The sequence below is a fragment of the Myxine glutinosa genome, chromosome 2 (assembly GCF_964187855.1).
Source record: "Myxine glutinosa chromosome 2, kmMyxGlut1.1, whole genome shotgun sequence".
In the NCBI taxonomy this organism is placed as follows: Eukaryota; Metazoa; Chordata; class Myxini; order Myxiniformes; family Myxinidae; genus Myxine; species Myxine glutinosa.
This window is the reverse complement of record NC_136262.1, coordinates 49,885,988-49,905,574: the sequence shown is the minus strand read 5'-3', so window position 1 is coordinate 49,905,574 and position 19,587 is coordinate 49,885,988. Positions and strand designations below refer to the sequence as shown.

Sequence of the window (19,587 nt, the reverse complement as noted above, 5' to 3'; positions counted from 1 at the left end):
CAGACGAATGCCTCCGCTCAGCGGAGGTGAGAGTCCGCGAAAAGAAAGCCACAGGGTGCCCCCCCTGAGAGAGAGTCACCGCTATCGCATGATCCGAGGCATCACTTTCCAAGACGAAAGATTTGCACTCGTCGATCGTCGCCACAGCGGCGCCAGCGATGTCGGACTTAAGGCCCCGAAAAGCAGCCATGGCGGCAGGACTCATGGGGAACGCTTCGCAGGCCACAAGTGGGCGGAGTTTTGCAGAGAAATTTTGCACCCACTTCCAATAATGGGCGAACAGCCCGACAGCATGGCAATGAGGTGGTGGAGTACTCGAGCAAGGGTCGCAGACGCTCCTTATCTGGAGCAACAGAGCCATGGGTCACGGTGTACCCCAGAAGATCAATCGTGCGCACGGAGTAACGACATTTAGCCTCATTCATGGTTCGGCGATACCTCTGCGCGACCTCGAGGAAGCACTTCAGATTGGCATCATGATGCCCCTGGTCATGCCCGCAAACCGTAAGATTGTCCAGGTATACAAAGACATCGGTCAATTCTCCTTAGCGATGAGGTCGTCCCTAGCCCTCTGAAAACAAGAACCCCGTTCGTCACCCCAAAAGGTAGTCGGGTGAACTGGTATAACCTTTGACCCGATTCAAAGGCGGTATAGATGCGATCGGCCCCGGAGATAGGGATCTGATGATACGCACTGCGGAGATCGAGAGTGCTATAGACCGAGTACTGGGCCACCTGTCGAACCAGTGTGTCCATCCCCGGTAGGGGGTAGGCGTCTAGCTGTGTAAATCGATTAATCGTCTGCGAACAGTCGATTACCATTCGTTTGCGATGCGCTTCACTTCGTACCACTAAGACCTGGGCCCGCCGCAGCGACCGGCTCGGTTCTATGACACCTTCCTTTAAGAGCTGGGCCGTTTCTTCCGCAATGAATTGCGCGTCAGCTCATGAGTAGCGCCGCGATTTTACCGCTACAGGTGTGCAGTCCGTGGTCATATTGGGGAACAGCGACAGAGGCTCAATTTCCATCCCTGCAAGAGCGCACACAGCAAGCGTATCAGTACCACCAAATCCATTTCCAAACGTCCATGTTGCTTAAGAAAATCATGTCCTAACAAAATATCAGCACATAATGCAGGTAAGACCATGAGATGTACATCTGGAAATATGTGTCCCTTTATCACAAGCTTCAATCGACATTCCCCTTTTGTGCTGAGCCTAAGCCCTTGGGAGGCCATAAAGATCCGACGTCTTGTCCCAAGGATCGGCCATCCATGCTTTTGCACCAGTCGATGATTGACATAACTATCTGTGGACCCCGTATCGATTAAAGCCCGAGCAAAAATGCCTTCGATCATAAGTGAGATAATGGCCTGAGCCAGGCAGGGTGGACCGGCAGGTATCGAGCCATCCGAGCGAGACGATCGCGCCTCACGTGTAGATCCAACGCCAGCTACAGTTCTCCTTTCGTTCGAGCAGCCTCCGGATGGCGCTTGTGTCAAGCGCAGAGTTTCAGAGCCGACTGCAGTTTTCCGTGCCAAAGCAGGAGCTTGTAGTTCGTACGAGCAGCCTTCAGATGGCGCTAGAGTCACGCGGGGAGTCTCAAAGCCATCATGAGACGTTCGGATACCAGCCAAGGACAGTCGCTCTGCGTTTGGTCGTGTTTGCGCCATTTGTTTTGGCGGCCCGATGAATCTCACCAAGGTCGAGCGCGCAGCCAGGGGCCCACGAGGAGATGTGCCACTCATCAAAGTCGGGTGAGGCGCCCCGCTCTGTGCTCGGCCCTTTTGCTCGGCGATAAGCCCATTCAAGGTCGCGCGAGTTCGTTTGCCCCGTGCAGCTTTTCGGCAAACTTTTGCAAAGTGCCCTTTTGTCGAATACAAATGACATATCGCTTCCTGACCGGACACGCCGACCTGGGATGTTGTCGATTCCCGCAGAAATAGCACGTAGCGTTTCGTCCAGGCTTTGGTCCTGCAGCTGCGGCTGCCGCCAAGCCGGAATCTGGGTCCTCCTCGGGAGAGGCCAGGGTTTCCGGCAGTGAAGTCGAGTCCGCTCCCGCGTCCTCGGCGGTAGCTCTCTCCGGTCGGGCTTGTCGAGAAGTCCCCGCAGTGACACGTGTGTGGTCATAGGCGTCAGATTGTTCTCGAGCCTGAGTATAGACGTGCGCCAGCCGTAAAGCTTCCGTGAACGTCAAGTCCTCAGTTTCCAAAAGTCTTTGTCTAATGGTTGAAGAGCTGATTCCTGAGACAAAAGAATCGCGTACAAGATCATCTTGTACTTGCTCATGTGTACGTACCTCCGGAGCACTATCAGCAAGCAGACGTCGCAGCTCTTGTGTGAAATGATCCAGCGTCTCAGTGGGCTGTTGACTCCGCATTGCGAGCAGATGCCGGGAATAAACCACACTTCGTTTCTTAATGTAAATTCGTTTTAGCTCTGTCACAGCTGCATTGAATGTAGTACACTGTTCGATCCCCCTGTAGACGCTATGGTGTACTTTAGTCTGAAGTACTTCTAATTTCGTTTCATCAGTGACAGCGGCGTCCTGGGCTTTGAACTGATTGTCCAGAGTCTTGAGCCAATGCGTCAGCTCCGAGCCCGAATCCGCTGCTTGTGGGTCGGCGGCAAATTGCGGCACCTGGATCATCCTGTGTCCCGCCATATCATTCGCCTCTTGTTCTCGAGTGGACGGCGAGATTGTTTGTTATTAAGTGTTGTATAAATCAATCAAGTCCACAACTTTGTCCCATAGGTATGTTTAATAACAATCAGATCTCTGGCAACATCCTGCAGAATACAATCATGCAATATATGTATCAGGATCTTGGCATCATATAGAAAGGATCGATATCAGTCAATGCAAGCAAGCCTAGAATGTGAGCGGGTACGTACCATCCAAGTCTACATGTCATAGTATAATGTCGCAGGAGTGGCCCAGAGTCGCGGACGTCCGAGGTCTTATAGACGCCTCTCAGCGGTTTAAGTGAGCATCACACCTGGGTTCAACTTTGATACATTTTCACGACATTGGGTGTACTGGGTGCACTGGGTGTACTGTACACATGAAGCGCAGAGGAGGGTTAATGAATTGGTTTACTGTCTGTCGACAAATGTCAGTTCGTGCTCGAGGAACAACTTAATTTCTGTTGAATGTTTTATTTTGAACACGAATCGTAAAAAGAACCTGTAGTTTAATAGAACTTTGTTGTCTCTGAATTCGTCCTAAATTGCGCATGCGCAAAGGAGTGAGATAATATTTTTTACTCTCTGTGCCTGGCTGGCAGTCAAACAGAATTTAAAATCATTCCAAACAAGAAAAGGACTGTTTTTAAGGAAACAAACAGCAGGTACGGATAACTAATCTAACGTGTTAGGTTAAGCGGTGTATCGCGAGATCTTTGTCGGCGAGGTCACGTCTTTTCGAAGCTGTCCATGCGCTCACGCTTTCGAAGCTAAGTAATTTTTTCACAATTGTGTTTTTGTCGAGACTGTATCTATCTTTCGGTGTGTGTACCTATAGCGTGTCTTTAGGAAAATTTTCGGTGTTAATTTTTCGTACATGTATACACAATTGACGGTTAATGCGTGTCGAGTATTCTGAGGCCTAGTACTAGAACGAGTAGGCTTAGGCTACCGTATCCAACCTTGTGGTTTTGTTTTCTCTCAGCGGTTCGTCGAATGCGCTGCAATTATTTTCGTTCTCTGTTTCGTCCCAGTCGTTCACCCCATACTTCCTTGTTTAATATCTATACTCAAAAAAAAAAACCCCAAAAAAAATATTTCCTTTTCAGTTCTTATTCGTTTATTTGTTGTTCTTATTTGTTCGTTCGTTCTTCGTTCACGTTGTTCGTGATCACGCGATCACGTGGTTAGAAATGTTTAATCTCTCCCCTGAACAACTGTTTTCTGTCATATATTATAACACCTTTTTCTTCTTCTCCTACAAAAGGATGCTTTCGTCTTGCTCACCAAATCAGTTCATTCCAAAAAAAAATACCATCTCTTACAGTTCCTCTTTTCTACATTCCCTAAACTCTCCAGCACTCCACCCCTCCTTCAGCGTCCTCAAACGTATTTTTGACTCGAAGGTCTCAAACTCATTTTGCAAAAAATGTTCGTTTCCCATGAATCGTACACTTTTCAAAATCCAATCTCACCCCTCCCCTCCAAAACTTCCCCATCACCCCTCCCCTCCAAATCTACCCCCTTACCCCTCCTCTCCAAATCTTCCCCATCACCCATCTCTTTCAAATCTTCCCCCTTGCCCCTCCCCTCCAAATCTTCCCCATCACCCCTTCCCTCCAAAACTTCCCCATCACCCCTCCCCTCAAAAACCTCCCCATCACCCCTCCCCTCCAAATCTACCCTCTTGCCCCTCCCCTCCAAATCTTCCCCATCACCCATCCCTTTCAAATCTCCCCCCTTGCCCCTTCCCTCCCCTCCCTCCTAAACTCCCCCCACACCCCTCCCCTCCGAGACTCTCCCTCGCTCCTCCCCTCCAAGACTCCCCTCTCACCCCTCCTCCTCAAAGCATCCTCCCTGCTTCTTCCCCCTTCCAACTTTCACCTTCATCTCCCCCAACCTTCTGCCTCGCTCTTCCCCCTCCTCAAATAACACCTCACTGTGCCTCACCCAATCTCCGTCAAACCTTTTGTCTGCCCCATTCTTCCCTTTCTCCAAGCTATTCTGAAATCTCTGACACACCTTCAACAGCTCTCCCTACCTCTTCCTCCTCTTCCACATCTTACCCGACCCCTCCCACCCCCTGTTCTGTATCCGATGCTCCCCCTGCCTCTTCATTAACGGTATGGACCTCAAACATCCGGGGCCTTCGCTCAAACTTGACTGATCTCTCCATACAGGTTGCTTCTGACAAACCAGATGTGATCTGGTTAACAGAAACTTTCCTCCTTCATGATGTCTCTGATGCCTTGGTATCTCTCCCAGGTTACTCCCTCCTCTGGTATGATAGACCTGAGCCTCGTCCTGGAGGTGGGGTTGCTATCTTTATAAAAAACTCTCTTCCTCACTCGCCCTCCACTACCCTCTCTCCACCTCACCCCCAGGAATACCTTCGGCTACGGCTTCCCCTTCGCTCCCACCTTTTGTTCATATGTGTGTTGTACCATCCACCAAATAGTGATGACTCCATCGACATCTCGCTGTCTGATAATATGGACCAACTTCTATCTACCCATCCCAACTCTCTCTTCCTCATATGTGGTGATTTCAATTGTCACCATGCCAGTTGGCTGGGTGTGGGTTCCCTCTCTCACCAGCCATGGCTCTTCAGCAAAGGACTTCTGTGACTCACTGGGACTGACACAATCTGTCAATTTCCCGACCCGGATCTCAGTCAACGGAGCATCTTCTCTTCTGGACTTGGTTATGACTAACTTCCCTGAAAATGTCTGCTGCTCTTCTTCTGCTCCAATCGGCTCATCTGATTATGTGCTTGTTAAAGTGGACATCTCTCTGACCATTCTCAGAGAGCCTCCTCAGCGTCGACGAGTCTGGCATTTCACTCAGGCCAACTGGCACGGTCTTCAAGCAGCCATCAATCATCTGGACTGGTCTCCCATCTCTACCGCCTCTGACATCAACTCATCCTGGGAATTCTTTCAAAGTAAATTGCTCTCTCTCATGCACAGATTTATCCCATCTCATCTTCAGTTGTCATACCCTTCCTCCCGTCCATGGTACACGGAATCTTGTGGTGAGGCTGTTGCCCAGAAACAACTTGCTTTCGTCTCCTGGAAAGCAAATCCAATGGAAGGAAATCTCATTTCCTTTCACAAAGCCCGAAACAAGTGTGTGTCCACCCTCAGGAGAGCCAGGAAACAATATCTCACCGTTCTCAAGACCGAACTCTCTTATCTGTCTCCCTCTTCCAAATCCTGGTGGCGTCTGGTCAAATCTGTTTCTGGTGTTTGTTCCCCCTCCATCCCCTCCCTCACCTCAAACGGCTACACGGCTGACTCCGCACGTGAAAAAGCTGAATGCCTCAACTCTGTGTTTGCCTCTAAATCTTGTGTCCCAAACCCATCCCTCTCTGTACCCACCGTACCGAGTCGTACCCAGCTGCTCCTGGACTCTGTGTCCTTTCCTCCTGACAAGGTTGAAACGTTTCTGTCAACCCTCGACTCTGATTCTGCAACTGGTCCTGACGGCATCAGCCCACGGGTCCTAAAATCATGTTCTTCCGCTCTTTCACTCCCTCTTTCTGTTCTCTTCACCCTCTCTTTTGCTCAAGGTCATCTGCCATCTGCTTGGAAATCAGCCAACATCACCGCTTTGTGCAAAAACAGATCTTAGCAACTACAGACCAATCAGCCTTCTCCCAATTATCAGCAAAGTCATGGAATCCATCATTGCTTCAGATATGAAATCTTTCCTCTTCTCCAATGGCTTGATCTCTGACCATCAATTTGGTTTCAGACCTGGTCACTCTACTCTGGACATGCTGCTTCTGCTTTCTCAACAATGGATGGAGGTCCTCAACACCAAACAGGAAATTAGAGCTGTCTCCCTTGACATTTCACGTGCCTTCGATACGGTCTCGCACCCCGCTCTGCTCACCAAACGCTCCTCCTTTGGTATCCATGGAAATCTCCACGCATGGCTGGCGGACTTCCTCTCTGGTCGTAGTCAACGTGTGGCCCTGAATGGGTTTCTCTCATCTCCTCTTCCTGTTCAGGCTGGAGTTCCCCAAGGCAGTGTTCTGGGCCCTGTGCTTTTTCTGGTCTTCATCAATGATCTCTCTGGCTCTCTTGAAAATCCTCTCTATCTCTTTGCTGACGACTCTACTCTCTGTCGCTCCATTCCTCATCCCTCAGATCGGCAGTCTGCAGCCTCCTCACTCTCTGCAGACTTGGACAAAATCACAGACTGGGCAAACAAGTGGAACATGTCTTTCAATCCTGACAAATCTCACACTCTTACGATGTCTCTCCGAAAAGACCGACTGGACAACCCTCCCATCCACTTTCAGAATAATCCTCTCCAAGAAGTTCTGTCACTCAATCTTTTGGTTCTCACTATCTGCCATGATCTTTCCTGGGAAAACCACATTTCAAATCTGGCCTCCAAAGCCAGTCGACGACTGGGCATCCTCCGTCGTGCGAACTCCTTCCTTGGTACACCTGAGCTCCTCACCACTTACAAGGCTTTCATCCGCAGCTCTATGGAATACTGCTCTCCCCTCTGGTCTGGTGCTCCTGCCTCACACCTAGCTCCTCTTCACGCTGTTGAAACCAAAGCGTTCAGAATCATTGGAATCTCCCACGATGAAGCTAACTCCAAGGGCCTTTCACTCACTCACCACAGGCAGGTTGGTGGTCTTTCCGTCTTCTACCGACTCCTCTCTGGCCTTGCCCCCCCCCCCCCAGCTCTCTCTGGGCTCTGTCCCCCAAATATTCCTACTGGTCGCACAAGATCTGCCTGCAACCCTCTTATGGTTAAACTGCCAAAATCAAGACTTTCTGCTCACCTTCACTCCTTCATTCCTCTTTCCTCCCACCTCTGGAACAAACTCCCTCACTCTCTTCAATCCCACTCCACCCTCCAGGTCTTTAAAACAGCTGTTCACCACTATCTCTTATCTTCCCCCATCCAAAACCTTGATCTTTTCTACCCCCGCTAATTTCGGTCCCCTTTTGTTTTATACCTCTCCCCCCCGCACCCCCCCCTTCCCACGCCTCCTCCCCCCAAGCCCTCTCCCTCCCACACTTCTCCCTGCTCTCAAATGTTGTGTTTGTGTGCTTCCCCTTCTCTCCCCATCTTGTCTTCCGCTCCCTCTTTTTATATATCTTGTTTGTCTGGTTGATTTGTTTGTGAAATAAATGTTAGCTCTTTCACGAGCCTCGATTCAGTATACAAAAAAAGAAAAAAAGAAGACTTTGCGTCAATTTCGGTAAACTTCCGGAATTGTTTTCTACAACCTTCAAAATCTTTATTTTATTTGAATTTAATTGTATTCTTTAACACTAGAAACCAAATCACCTTTTTATCACTTTCAAAACCCCTCCGTTTAGCAGTACTTGGACAAAATATTACGGCATTTTACGTCATCTCGACCAATCAAATTTACCGCTCGTAGACCCGCCCATGTCCTTATTTCTCAACACTGTGCAGGGTAAGTCGTAAGGTGTTCTGTGGACTCTCGAGTTGGTGGATGTTAAAGAGCCCATGATGTCTTTTACGTAGAGTACGTGAGTTATCAGCGGCACTGAACAAATGATTATCAAATCCTGCCACGTTTAGTTGAACGTTAGGCCTAGCTAGTCAGTTCGTGAAAGCCTGTCCAAAACATTGTCCCCTGGTCAACACCCTGAACCAACATGGTCAACACCCAACAATGCCCCCTATTATTCAGCTGGTACTCATTTTGCCAACCTCAGAGGATGACAGGCTGAGTCAACCCACATGGTGTTATTTTTAAAAAATGTTATTCATGTTGTCGGCTCGTGGAAGAGCTGGGAGACAGAACAGATCAGGACAGAACATAACAAAGGAAACAGCAGGAGACAGCAGAAAATATAGTTGATGGAGATGGGTCGACGGACAAATAAAGGATGCAGGTAACGATGAGGGTCATGGGAGAACGCAAGGGGTGGACAAGATGGAGACATAAGCATAATTTTGTGAGAGGTTGGGATGGTTTAACGGGTGTAGAAAATATCATGGCTTTGGATGGGGAATGATCTGAGATGATGGTGAAGAGCTGTCTTGAAGATCTGTAGGGAAGATTGACATTGAGGAAAGTGTGGAATTCGGTTCCATAGGCGGGAAAAGAGAAGAATAAATGATATTCCCGAGCTTTTTCCATGATCCAGCTCAGATTTACACTCAGATTTACACAAGCAACTGCTTGTCCGATCTAAACGAAACTTTAAACATAGGGGGGACTCTTCATGGGTATATAGGGTGTAATGATGACGTTATCGGAGAAGTGGTATTCCAGCCATAATTGCTTGTATTGAAATTCTTATCTGAAAAATTTGAAACCACATCTGATCTATGACCTGATGTGAGTGAAGAATTAAATATATGATGTTCATAACCCATGCCAAAAAACTGTGACATAATATAGCACATGGATGATACAGGTATATGGGCCATAATTGCTAACGTGTTCACGGTTTAAACGGTTTAATGACTTTACAAAATTTTACAAGCTATCACAGAACGACCTTTATGCCTCAAACTAGGTGCCTCTCTAAGCCCCTCCCACACCGACAAAACCAAGTCACTTCCGTTCCCGATGACGTCACTTCCGTTTCCGATGACGTCACTGCCGTTTTCCAAACATATCCCTGGACCTGCGTAATTGAAGTGGTCGTTGCAGCTCACAACCTTATGGATATATTAGCTCTCACCGAAGCTTAGCTCGAGGGAAATACACTTCTACAACTGTTTACTCTTCATGGTTTTTATTTTATTTTTCTGAACCTCTGGTTGGAATACCTGGTGGAGGTGTAGCTCTGTATGCAAGATACCACCTGAAACTACGTATTTTCCCTGTAAATACACCTAATGACATCAATATTGAAGCGCTATGGGTGATCACGCGACCACCAAGGTTACCTCGACAAGTATCTTATGTTTGTGTTGTATTGCCCGCCTGCAAGTGGTAACACCAATGATTGCATAAATTATTTGATTTTAACATTTGATTTTTTTCATTGATATATAATACCCAGGTACAAAATTTGACATTTTATGTGAAATAGTCAAAGAACAACTTGATGAGCATTTACCAACACGAGTCATCCGTTTTCACTAGACTCATAAATCATGGATAATTTTCAAGTTAAGTCCTTCATAACACAAAGACAGTATGCATGGCATCAAGGTAATGCAGCCCTTTGGCATTACTTGAGAAACAAGCATTCTGAGTATTGCGCTGCAATACATGACCCGGGTCCCCTACCGGCAGTCTGTCGTCCGGAAAACTGTTGGGGGAATTACCAAGGGTTATTTACCCACAGGTTCCGAATCGTTCCCAATCGCTAATTACCTCAGGACGGGCTCACCTGTGATTCGCACTCGGGACTTCGATTTATACACCTTGCAGGCAGGTCAGCAGAAGCACGAGAATCTTTCGAGTCGCTAAATATCAGTAATTTATTATATTTTCCAGTTCACGATCAATGATCGATGTGTATATTATATATGTTGCTCGGCTTGGCTCCGCCCCTTCCGAAAGCGCGCGCTGTGTCGCGCTTTTGACGTTCGCGAGACGAGGCTGAGGGCGCACGGTGCGGCTTGAGGAGAACTCTAGAATAAACAAAGTGCCATAACTGTGTCAAAAATGATCGAAACGTCGTGAAGTTCGAACTTGATCTGTAACTTATCATGAGGAAACCATGTGCCAAGTTTGAAATCATTAGCATTAAGAGTTTAGAAAAAAAGTCCGGAAAACTGTTCTTTGCATGACAGACGGAGGGACGGACTGACTGACTGACTGACTGACTGATTGACGGACTGACGGACTGACGGACGGAGGGACGGCGTGCAAACCTCTAGTCCCCTCCGGTGTACACCGGTAGGGGAATAACAAGCATTCTGAGTATTGCGCTGCAATACATGTCCCCTACCTGCAGTCTGTCGTCCGGAAAACTGTTGGGGAAATTACCAAAGTTCAAAGTGCCATAACTTTGTCAAAAATGATCGAAACGTCGTGAAGTTCGAACTTGATCTGTAACTTATCATGAGGAAACCATGTACCAAGTTTGAAATCATTAGCATTAAGAGTTTTGAAAAAAAAGTCCGGAAAACTGTTCTTTGCGTGACGGACTAACAGACGGACAGACGGAGGGACGCAGTGCATACCTATAGTCCCCTCCGGTGTACACCGGTAGGGGACTAATAAGACCATACGATCTATTTCTCACTCGAAGAAAGATTATTTTAATACCAGGATTCTCAAAATAAATCTGATTTTAAAAAAGGAAATTGCAATTTTTGGGGGGTTAAACCTACCTAGATCCATTTTGACCCCTGGTAGACCCACTTAGACCCCGATTTTTTTTTTTATGCCGTGAACAAACTTGTGTTGCAACATACCAAATATCATTTGTGCCAAGTTTGGTCACAATCCCATCAGCGGTTTCGAAGTGATTATTCACCATTGAGCGATATGGCCAATCAGGCAGAGGTATGCTCTCTACTGATTTAGTTCTGCATTATTTGGGTATTTAACTCTTTAATGGAGTCTTTTTTTTAATCTTCTAAGCAATCATTGATTGTAAATTATGAATACTAGCAACGGTACGCGCCCTACGGGCGGGGCTTCAATTAGGAAGCCCAAATGAAAAGGTAAAATATCAGAAATTGAAGGCTTTTTTATTTTAAACGATTCATATAAACATCCGTTGAATAATATCACACGCAAATCATCAAAATCTAAACAGTACATGGCTAAACAGTACATGGACGATCACGTACCACGTACGTCTCGCGTCTCGCTCGCTCTCATGTTGTCCCGATAATGATCCTTCCGCAGGTTCACCGACGGAAACCTTGTTACGACTTTTACTTCCTCTATACAGTCAAGTTCGCTCATCTTTTCGGTGCACCGGCGCGAGCTGAGAACGGCCCGTGCAGGGGCTGATTCGAGGATCTCATCAAACCGTCCGATCGGTAGTAGCGACGGGCGGTGTGTACAAAGGGCAGGGACTTAATCAACGCGAGCTGATGACTCGCGCTTACTGGGAATTCCTCGTTCGTGGGACACTGTCTCAAGCCCCAGTCCCCATCACGGATGGGGCTCAGCGGTTTACCAGAGCCTGACGGCGAAGGGCAAGGTACACGCTGGCCCGTCCAGTGTAGCGCGCGTGCGGCCCCGGACATCGAAGGGCATTAAACGTTCATTAAACATTAAACGTTCATTAAACATTAAACGTTCATTAAAGGATTACGAAACGAAAAACATGACGAAATTACGTTCACACCATCACGTCAAACACTACCGTGAACACATCCATCATCACAACATCGTCACAACGAGAACATCGTCACAATGAACGTTATGCGAACGCAAATGTTATGTGGGAGTCCAAACCTGAGAATGCTGGAGACCAGAGCTGAAATTGGGAAAACTAAATAGCCTATTTTACTCCCAGGGGTCCCAGGATTACCCACCCAAAATATCTTTGCGATCGGTTCAGCAGTTTTTACAGTACCTTCGAACAGACGGACGGACATTTGGTGAATTATAGTTAGATGTATATATGTGTAACTCAGCCATTTGCTGCCAGACATGCTTTTAATGAACCAATTTTCATTGCTTGATATCTACTATAAATGGATGAGTTTTGTGTTTGTGTCATACTTTTTGTGTCTATTAATTACGTACGCCCATTAATTAATTACGTATAATTGAAATGTAAGAGTAGGAAGCCCAAATGGCCGGCACCATGGCCAAATTCCAAATTCCTGCCCGAACTCGGCGAATGTCAGGCCTGGCCAACCGGTTCGTGAATGACTTGGGCCAAGCTTCCCCCGACCGACCCCACAAGGTGGGATAATAGTGGCCGTTAAAGAGCAACAACAACAACAGCAACTATTGAAATGTACCTTTTAGACTGCTGAGACCCCTTCAACCTTTGAAGACCCTTTAAGAACCCAAAATACTCTTAAGACCCAAAAGACTCAGTGGACCCAAGAGACCCCGCCCGATGACCCAATAGTCCCCGAGGACCAAAAAGACCCAGATGATTCAGAAGTCCCCGAGGACCCAAAATAACCCGAAGAACCAAAAGTTCCCAAGCAACCAAAAGACCAAGATAACCCAAAAGTCCCCGATGACCCAAAAGTCCAAAATGATCCAAAATACCCAGATGACCCAAAAGACCCTGAAGACCTAAAAATCCCCAAGGACCCAAAAGACCCCAAGTCCAGCAGGCAGGTATATGGTACAAGACGGTGAAGACCAATAAATATTTGGTGCAACGGACCCACTAGTGAATTATAAACACCAGTGAGGTACCCATGCTACGCACGGGTGGGAGGCCAGAAGCAAACAGGCAATGCAGAAACGGCGAATGCAAAAGCATGAAACCAATAAATTCCACATTCCTGTAGCACCTTCAGTCGCACGTCATGGACAGCAAGTTCGTGAAGGACTTCCATGAAAAACGTATCCGTACGCAAACAAACGGGTACGTTTGTTCTATACCCAGTCAATGGTGAATCTGCATCTGGCGATCCGCGAATTCACGTTTAGAAAGTAGAAACCGTCACGGCATTTCGTCATTCACTTGAACTCGATATCTCTTTTTTCATTCCAAACAGCATAACTCCAATCACAAAGTACATAACATTGATATAATCAATAAACTTTTAACAACATTCGTGACATAAACAAATATTTAAACCCTGATGTGAAGTTCCGTACGGTTGGGTGAACACAATTACGAATTCAAAATCGTAATTGTATTCACTCAATTCCAATCATGAATTGATACTTTAACAAAACGATTAACACGATTAACGTTTAACGATTTAACATTACGATTGAATGACAGTTGTATTGGGATATTATCAAACCCGCTCATTGCCATAATCTGTCCACTTCCGGATTCGCTGCAGGTTTGTAATTCTCATCAAAATCTAAACAGTATTTGTAGAATTTCAATAAAAGCCACATCACTGTTCATATCGGTAAATATTATTCCATCGTGTTTGGAAAAATTGGAAAACTTGGAAAAATTGGTAAAACAATATAGCCTATTTTACTCCAGGCGGTCCTCGGATTACCCACCCAAAATATCGTTGCGATCGGTTCAGCCATTTTTGCGGTACCTTCGAACGGACGGACAGACGGACATTTGTGAATTATAGTAAGATAACATTTGCTGAACGGGTAAGGTGGCTATTAACATCCTGGAGTCCTGAGTTTGAGCCTCTGTCGTGCCGTTGAATTAACACCACGTTGGTTGACTCAGCCTGTCATCCTTCCGATGTCGACAAAATGAGTGCCAGCTGACTGGTAACAGGGGCACTGCATCAACGGCACTGCCGCACATCCAGAAAATGATGCAACCAGCAGCCCCAGGCTGCATACGAAACTAGGGCGGTACTCAGTAGAAAGCACACCTCCAACAGGTGAACAGTTTACGTTTTGTATCCTAGAGTAGACCAGAAAATCACAACACGGAATAACATTTAATCAAAATCATCCGTCCACAACTTTTTGAGATATTCTGCTTTGTATCGTTTTTGGCTCCATCTCCCAATGGTGAAGAATCACTTTAAAATTCTAGTAGCCGGAACCGAATCGGGATCTTCACCAAAATCTAATCATTTCGTCCTTGTCACACATGCTACATCTCTGCCAAATTTCGTCCGAATCCGTCCACAAATTTTGAGATGTTTTGTTCACAAACGGACAGACAGACAGACAGACAGACAGACAGGGGTGAAAACATAACCTCCATCCACCTTTGGTGGCTGAGGTAATAATAATCTAAATTGGCAAAGTTCTCATATCCAGTATTATTGTATCCTGTCACTAATGTACACTCACTCACAAACAGTTTTCTGAAAATTGATTTAAACAGGAAAAAAGGAGGTTGATTGATCAGGTTCAGGAGCCGCACATAAGTCCTGCCGCGGATTGCTGACCCCGCTCGAGACGGATGGGGTTCAGGATCAACAAGGAATCCTTGTGCCAAGTATTGCGCCAAATGGAGTGGTTGAAGCCTGAAGTGTGCAATAAGCTTTTCCAGCCCGTCGCCACATGTCGGATTAATCCATTTTGAGAATTGCGCAACACGCACTCTGCCCACGCCACGCCCCAGTTCCGCCCACGCCACGCCCCAGCTCCGCCCACGTCGAATCCCTCGAAGTTTGTTCAATCAAAGTTCAGTAAACACGTCGAGCTGTGTTTCCAATTTCCATCCAAGATTCCATTCTCACGAAAGAGACCTTCGCGGATCGAACCACGAACCCATTTGAGTGTGTCTGGAACATCTTGAGTTTGTCTGTGCGTTATTCGATCGGAGATGCTCATGCGAAGCGCACTCCGAACCTGGTCATTTCCCAGGACAGGTGAGCAGAGCTCGGTTATTAAGGGATTGAAAAAGTGTTATAGCAGCTTTTATTATGTCCGCCAGTTGATCACCAAAGGTAGACGCAGGTCATGTTTTCACCCCTGTCTGTCTGTCTGTCTGTTTGTGAGCAGAATATCTCAAAAGGTTATGGACGGATTTAGACCAAATTTGCTGGACATGTTGGGTGTGTGTGCGCCATATGGGATGAATTGTTTAAATATTGGTTCAGGTCCGGAAACAGTTGCGGCCTATCATTATGATACAAAACATGAACTCTTCAGCCAGGTGGAGATACCTGTGCTCTACCGAGTGCAGTTGTTGTTCATTATTCAGTGACTCTTGGAAATAATTTGCTTGCAGATCGTGTCCCAGGGCTGGGTTTCGCCAGCCAAGGGTTGCACATGCCACCGTGCGAGTTCCAGCCACAGCCATACCAGGTATGTACCGGTATTACTATATGTCATTCGTGTTGCTACTGTTGCAGTTTTGGGAATAAAGATACCCCCCCCCCTCTCCCCCCCCCCCCTCTTAGTTAGTTGCACCACAACATGTAGCCTCGCTTAGTTCAGTTATTTCTTATTAAAGGTAAGCATAGTCTCCTTTCCTGTGTTAGTATGCGTTGGAGCAGGCAAGTAAGTGTAGGCTTCGTTGCTCATTGGGCTGGAATACCATGTGCTCTTTGGGCTGGAATACCATGTGCTAGGGCCTGGAACAAGTCTGGGAGGCCCGAGGGAGGAGCTACAGGGGAGTGGCCGGTAAGCGGCAGGCAGCCAATGGAAGCTCAAGGGGAGTGGCTAACAACGGCAGCCAGGGGAGGGGCTTGGAACATTCTAATGGGACTCTGGGCGGCGCTATAAAACCCTGCCCTGGGCCCCCCGAAAAGAAGAGCTCTCTGTGAAGAGTCGAGAAGACAGAGGCGAGTCGAGAGTCTAGAGAAAGCACGAACTCTCCCTGTGCCCTGCGCTTTGCTGCCTGTTAATAGTGCTTGCGAGGACGATCCCTCCCGGGGCCACAGACGCAAACGATCTCCTTGCCTGAGCTCCCTGCACATGCCGCGAACATCCCAGGAACGCGCCCAACGAGCTGACCGGGGCGAACGGCGCCAAGGCCGCGCTTGAGTGCATTCTCTTCTCTTCCTTCCTTTCCCCGCGTGAGTGAAAGGGCCCTTGTCCGGGATATTTTTATAAGTATGTCTATTAATGTTCCCATCTTCAAAACATACGTGTATTTGACAGAAATCTGAAGAAAGGGCCGCAAAAATTACTCTTGCAGCCGACGATCTCAGGGAAGTGATGACGTCAGCTTAGTTCTTAATTGGCCAATCATAGTGCTTTTAACAGGGGCTCCACCAAAACAAGCCAATCACAGTCATCGTACAGTGGGTGTCGTTGTAACGTAATGTAACAAAGAGCGAGTAAATCTACGAAGAGTACGATGCGACATGGAGTGCTGCATGCATTTGGTGGACGAATCTGCAGACAAACCTATTAGTTTTTCGGATGTTAGCTGGAGAAAATTTCGCGAATGTGTCCATCAGTGGAAGGACTTGAATACCAGAGAAGGAGCCATTGCTTCCAAAGCCATCCAAAGATTCCATTTGGAGCTCGTGTTGGCGGAAGAACAACTCGATGTTGTCCCTGCTGGCCCTGACCACTCCGTCGGATATCATCGTGCATGTTATATGCGATTTACTGACAAAACAAAGATCGAGAGAGCCAAGAAAAGACAAGAACGAGAAAATCAAGCGAAAGAGTGTAAGTACTGTTTATTGAGAACGAGAATCCTATTTTGTTTACCTTTTTAAAATTAAATGATTCGGCCCTTTCATCTTCCCCCCAAATGTACAATAATGGCGACTATTGTCTCTCACTTATCCCACGTATTACAATTTATGTTAGTTGATAATGATAGCTATGCGATTTGCGGTGACAGTATAATAATTGTCCACAAAAATTATTGTATGAACATTTTTATCAACTTATATCCATCTCCACGTCTCATAGGAATCTTCTGACTCTATACCGTTGTATTGTATGGTATTGAAGGAGCTGGGGCTCCCACATCGATCGGAAGAATGGACGCGACAAAAAGCTGGAATTCATCCGAGTTGCTTTAATCAAACCAAACACTCAGGCACTCTGAAAAGCCCGTTTATCGGGCAGCAATATATATACATATTATCCCGGAGCGTTTGCCCAGGAAAGGCGAGAGGGGGCGTGGCCCAGCGTCCCGACCGAGGCCTGGCAAGTTGAGCGCGGGCCTGCCCGGGCGTCCTGGACGACCCGGCATGGTGATCGCTCCGCGTCCTTGATAGGTGCAAGGCGATTGTGAAAACCCAGCGGTAGCCGCTACACACGTCCCCCCAGAATCGACTTGCACCGGCAGGGTCAATTTGAGGGGGGTCCTGATGACCCGGCCGAAGCGACCCCTGAAGGGTCGTGGGAGGGGGTCCGGTGTGGTGGTGGGCGGTCGAGTGGGGGGCACCGTGGACGGGGGGCGGCCTCGCCGCGGCGGAAGGGCCACCCGTGGTGGGTGGTCGACGTCCACGTGCGCCGGCTTGAGGCGGTCCACCGCAATCCGGTCCGACCTGCCGCCGATGTCGATGACGAACGACTTGTCGTCCCGTCGCAGCACCCGGAAGGGCCCGTCGTACGGCGGCCGGAGTGGCCCCCGATGTGCGTCGTGACGCACAAAAACATACTCCACTGTGCGAAGTGCTGGGGGGACGTAGGACTGGGGGTCACCGTGGTGGGATGTTGGCACGGGGGCAAACCGTCGGGCGGCCTCCTGGAGGTCCGAGCGCTGGTGAGCTGCGGACCAGGGACTGGTAGCGTCGGGCACGAATTCGCCCGGGACGCGTAGCGCCTGGCCATAGACCAGTTCGGCGGTGGATGCCTGGAGGTCCTCCTTGGGGGCCGTGCGGAGGCCCAAAAGGACCCACGGCAGCCGGTCGGCCCAACCGCCGTCTTGAAGGCCGGCCATGAGCGCGGCCTTCATGGAGCGGTGGAATCGCTCGCACAACCCGTTTGCTTGGGGGTGGTAGGCCACAGTACGGTGGAGCTTGACCCCCAGGTTGCGGGCGACCGCGCCCCACAGCTCGGAGGTGAACTGTGGTCCGCGGTCTGACGAGATGTCCGCCGGTGCGCCGAAGCGGGCAACCCAGGTGGCGATGAAAGCCTGCGCCACGTCGGCGGTGGTGGTGGAGACGAGGGGAACGGCCTCCGGCCACCTGATGGTCCTGTCCACCATGGTGAGCAGGTGTGTGAACCCCCGTGACGGGGGGAGGGGGCCCACCAGATCCACGTTGACGTGGTCGAAACGTCGTTCGGGCACGGTGAAAGGTGCCAGCGGGGCCTGGGTGTGTCGGTGGACCTTGGCCCGTTGGCAGGCCGTGCAGGTGCTGGTCCAATCGCGGACGTCCCGACGAAGGCCGTGCCAGACGAATCGCGCCGACACCAGCTTCTGGGAAGCTTTCCGGCCCGGGTGGGAAAGGCCGTGGAGGGAGGCGAAGATGCGGCGTTGCCAGGTGACGGGCACGGTGGGGCGAGGCTGGCCTTGGGAGACGTCGCAGAGCAGGACAGTGTCCGCGAAGGGGATGTCGGCCAGGCAGAGGCCCGTGTCCACCGCCCGGAGGGCTTGCACCGTGGTGTCGGTGGTTTGGTCCGCCGCCATAAGCGCAAAGTCCACGCCCAGGTGGACCGCGTTCGCGCTGGCCCGGGAAAGACAGTCGGCCACGGCGTTGTTTTTGCCGGCGACGTGCCGGATGTCCGTGGTAAACTCCGACACGGCGGAGAGGTGGCGCTGTTGGCGGGCCGACCACGGCTCCATGACCTTGGCCATGGCGTAAACCAACGGCTTGTGGTCGACGAACGCCGTGAAAGGTCGGCCCTCCAGGAGGTGGCGGAAATGGCGGACGGCCAGGTGGAGACCGAGGAGCTCCCGGTCAAACGTGCTGTATTTGAGCTCGTTCGGCCGGAGCTGCCGGCTGAAAAAAGCGAGTGGCTGCCAAACCCCGTTCACCCATTGCTCATGTACGGTGCCCACCGCGTAGTCGGAGGCATCCGTGGTGAGGGCGATGGGAGCGTTGAGCACCGGGTGAGCGAGCAGTGTTGCGTCGGCGAGGGCCCGCTTTGAGCTTTGGAAGGCCGCATCCATTGCTGCGGACCAGGCGATGTCGTGCTTGGCCGGCTTGCCCCGGAGGGCTTCGTAGAGGGGCCGCATGAGTTGAGCAGCGCGGGGCATGAAGCGGTGATAAAAATTCACCATTCCCAGGAATTCCTGCAGGGCCTTTATGGTGCGGGGACGCGGGAACGTGGTGATGGCCTCGACCTTGGTTGGCAGCGGCACGGCCCCGTTCTTGGTGATGTGGTGGCCCAAAAAATCAACGGCCGTCGTGCCGAAGTGGCATTTGGCCGGGTTGACGATGAGGCCGTGCTCGCTGAGGCGCCCGAACAGTGTTCGGAGGTGGAGGAGGTGCTCGGCCCGGGACGTGCTGGCGACGAGGATGTCGTCCAGGTAAACGAAAAGG

The 19,587-nt window shown here is 49.3% G+C and overlaps 1 protein-coding gene across 2 annotated transcripts in view; it reads left to right on the top strand.

Annotated features, from left to right (window-relative positions):
- Positions 1-14,837: 14,837 nt before the first annotated feature.
- The window catches only part of AGXT2 (alanine--glyoxylate aminotransferase 2), a 48,938-nt gene continuing 44,188 nt past the window's right edge, over positions 14,838-19,587 (top strand). Inside the window, exons 1-2 of one of the 2 annotated variants that reach the window (XM_068108237.2) lie at positions 14,838-15,057; positions 15,420-15,496. In XM_068108237.2, coding sequence (XP_067964338.2) covers positions 15,012-15,057; positions 15,420-15,496 — 123 coding nt within the window. In that variant the 5' untranslated portion in view covers positions 14,838-15,011. Of the gene's footprint in view, positions 15,058-15,419; positions 15,497-15,941; positions 16,210-19,587 lie in introns of those variants that run through there. The other variant, XM_068108239.2, reaches the window with a different exon arrangement.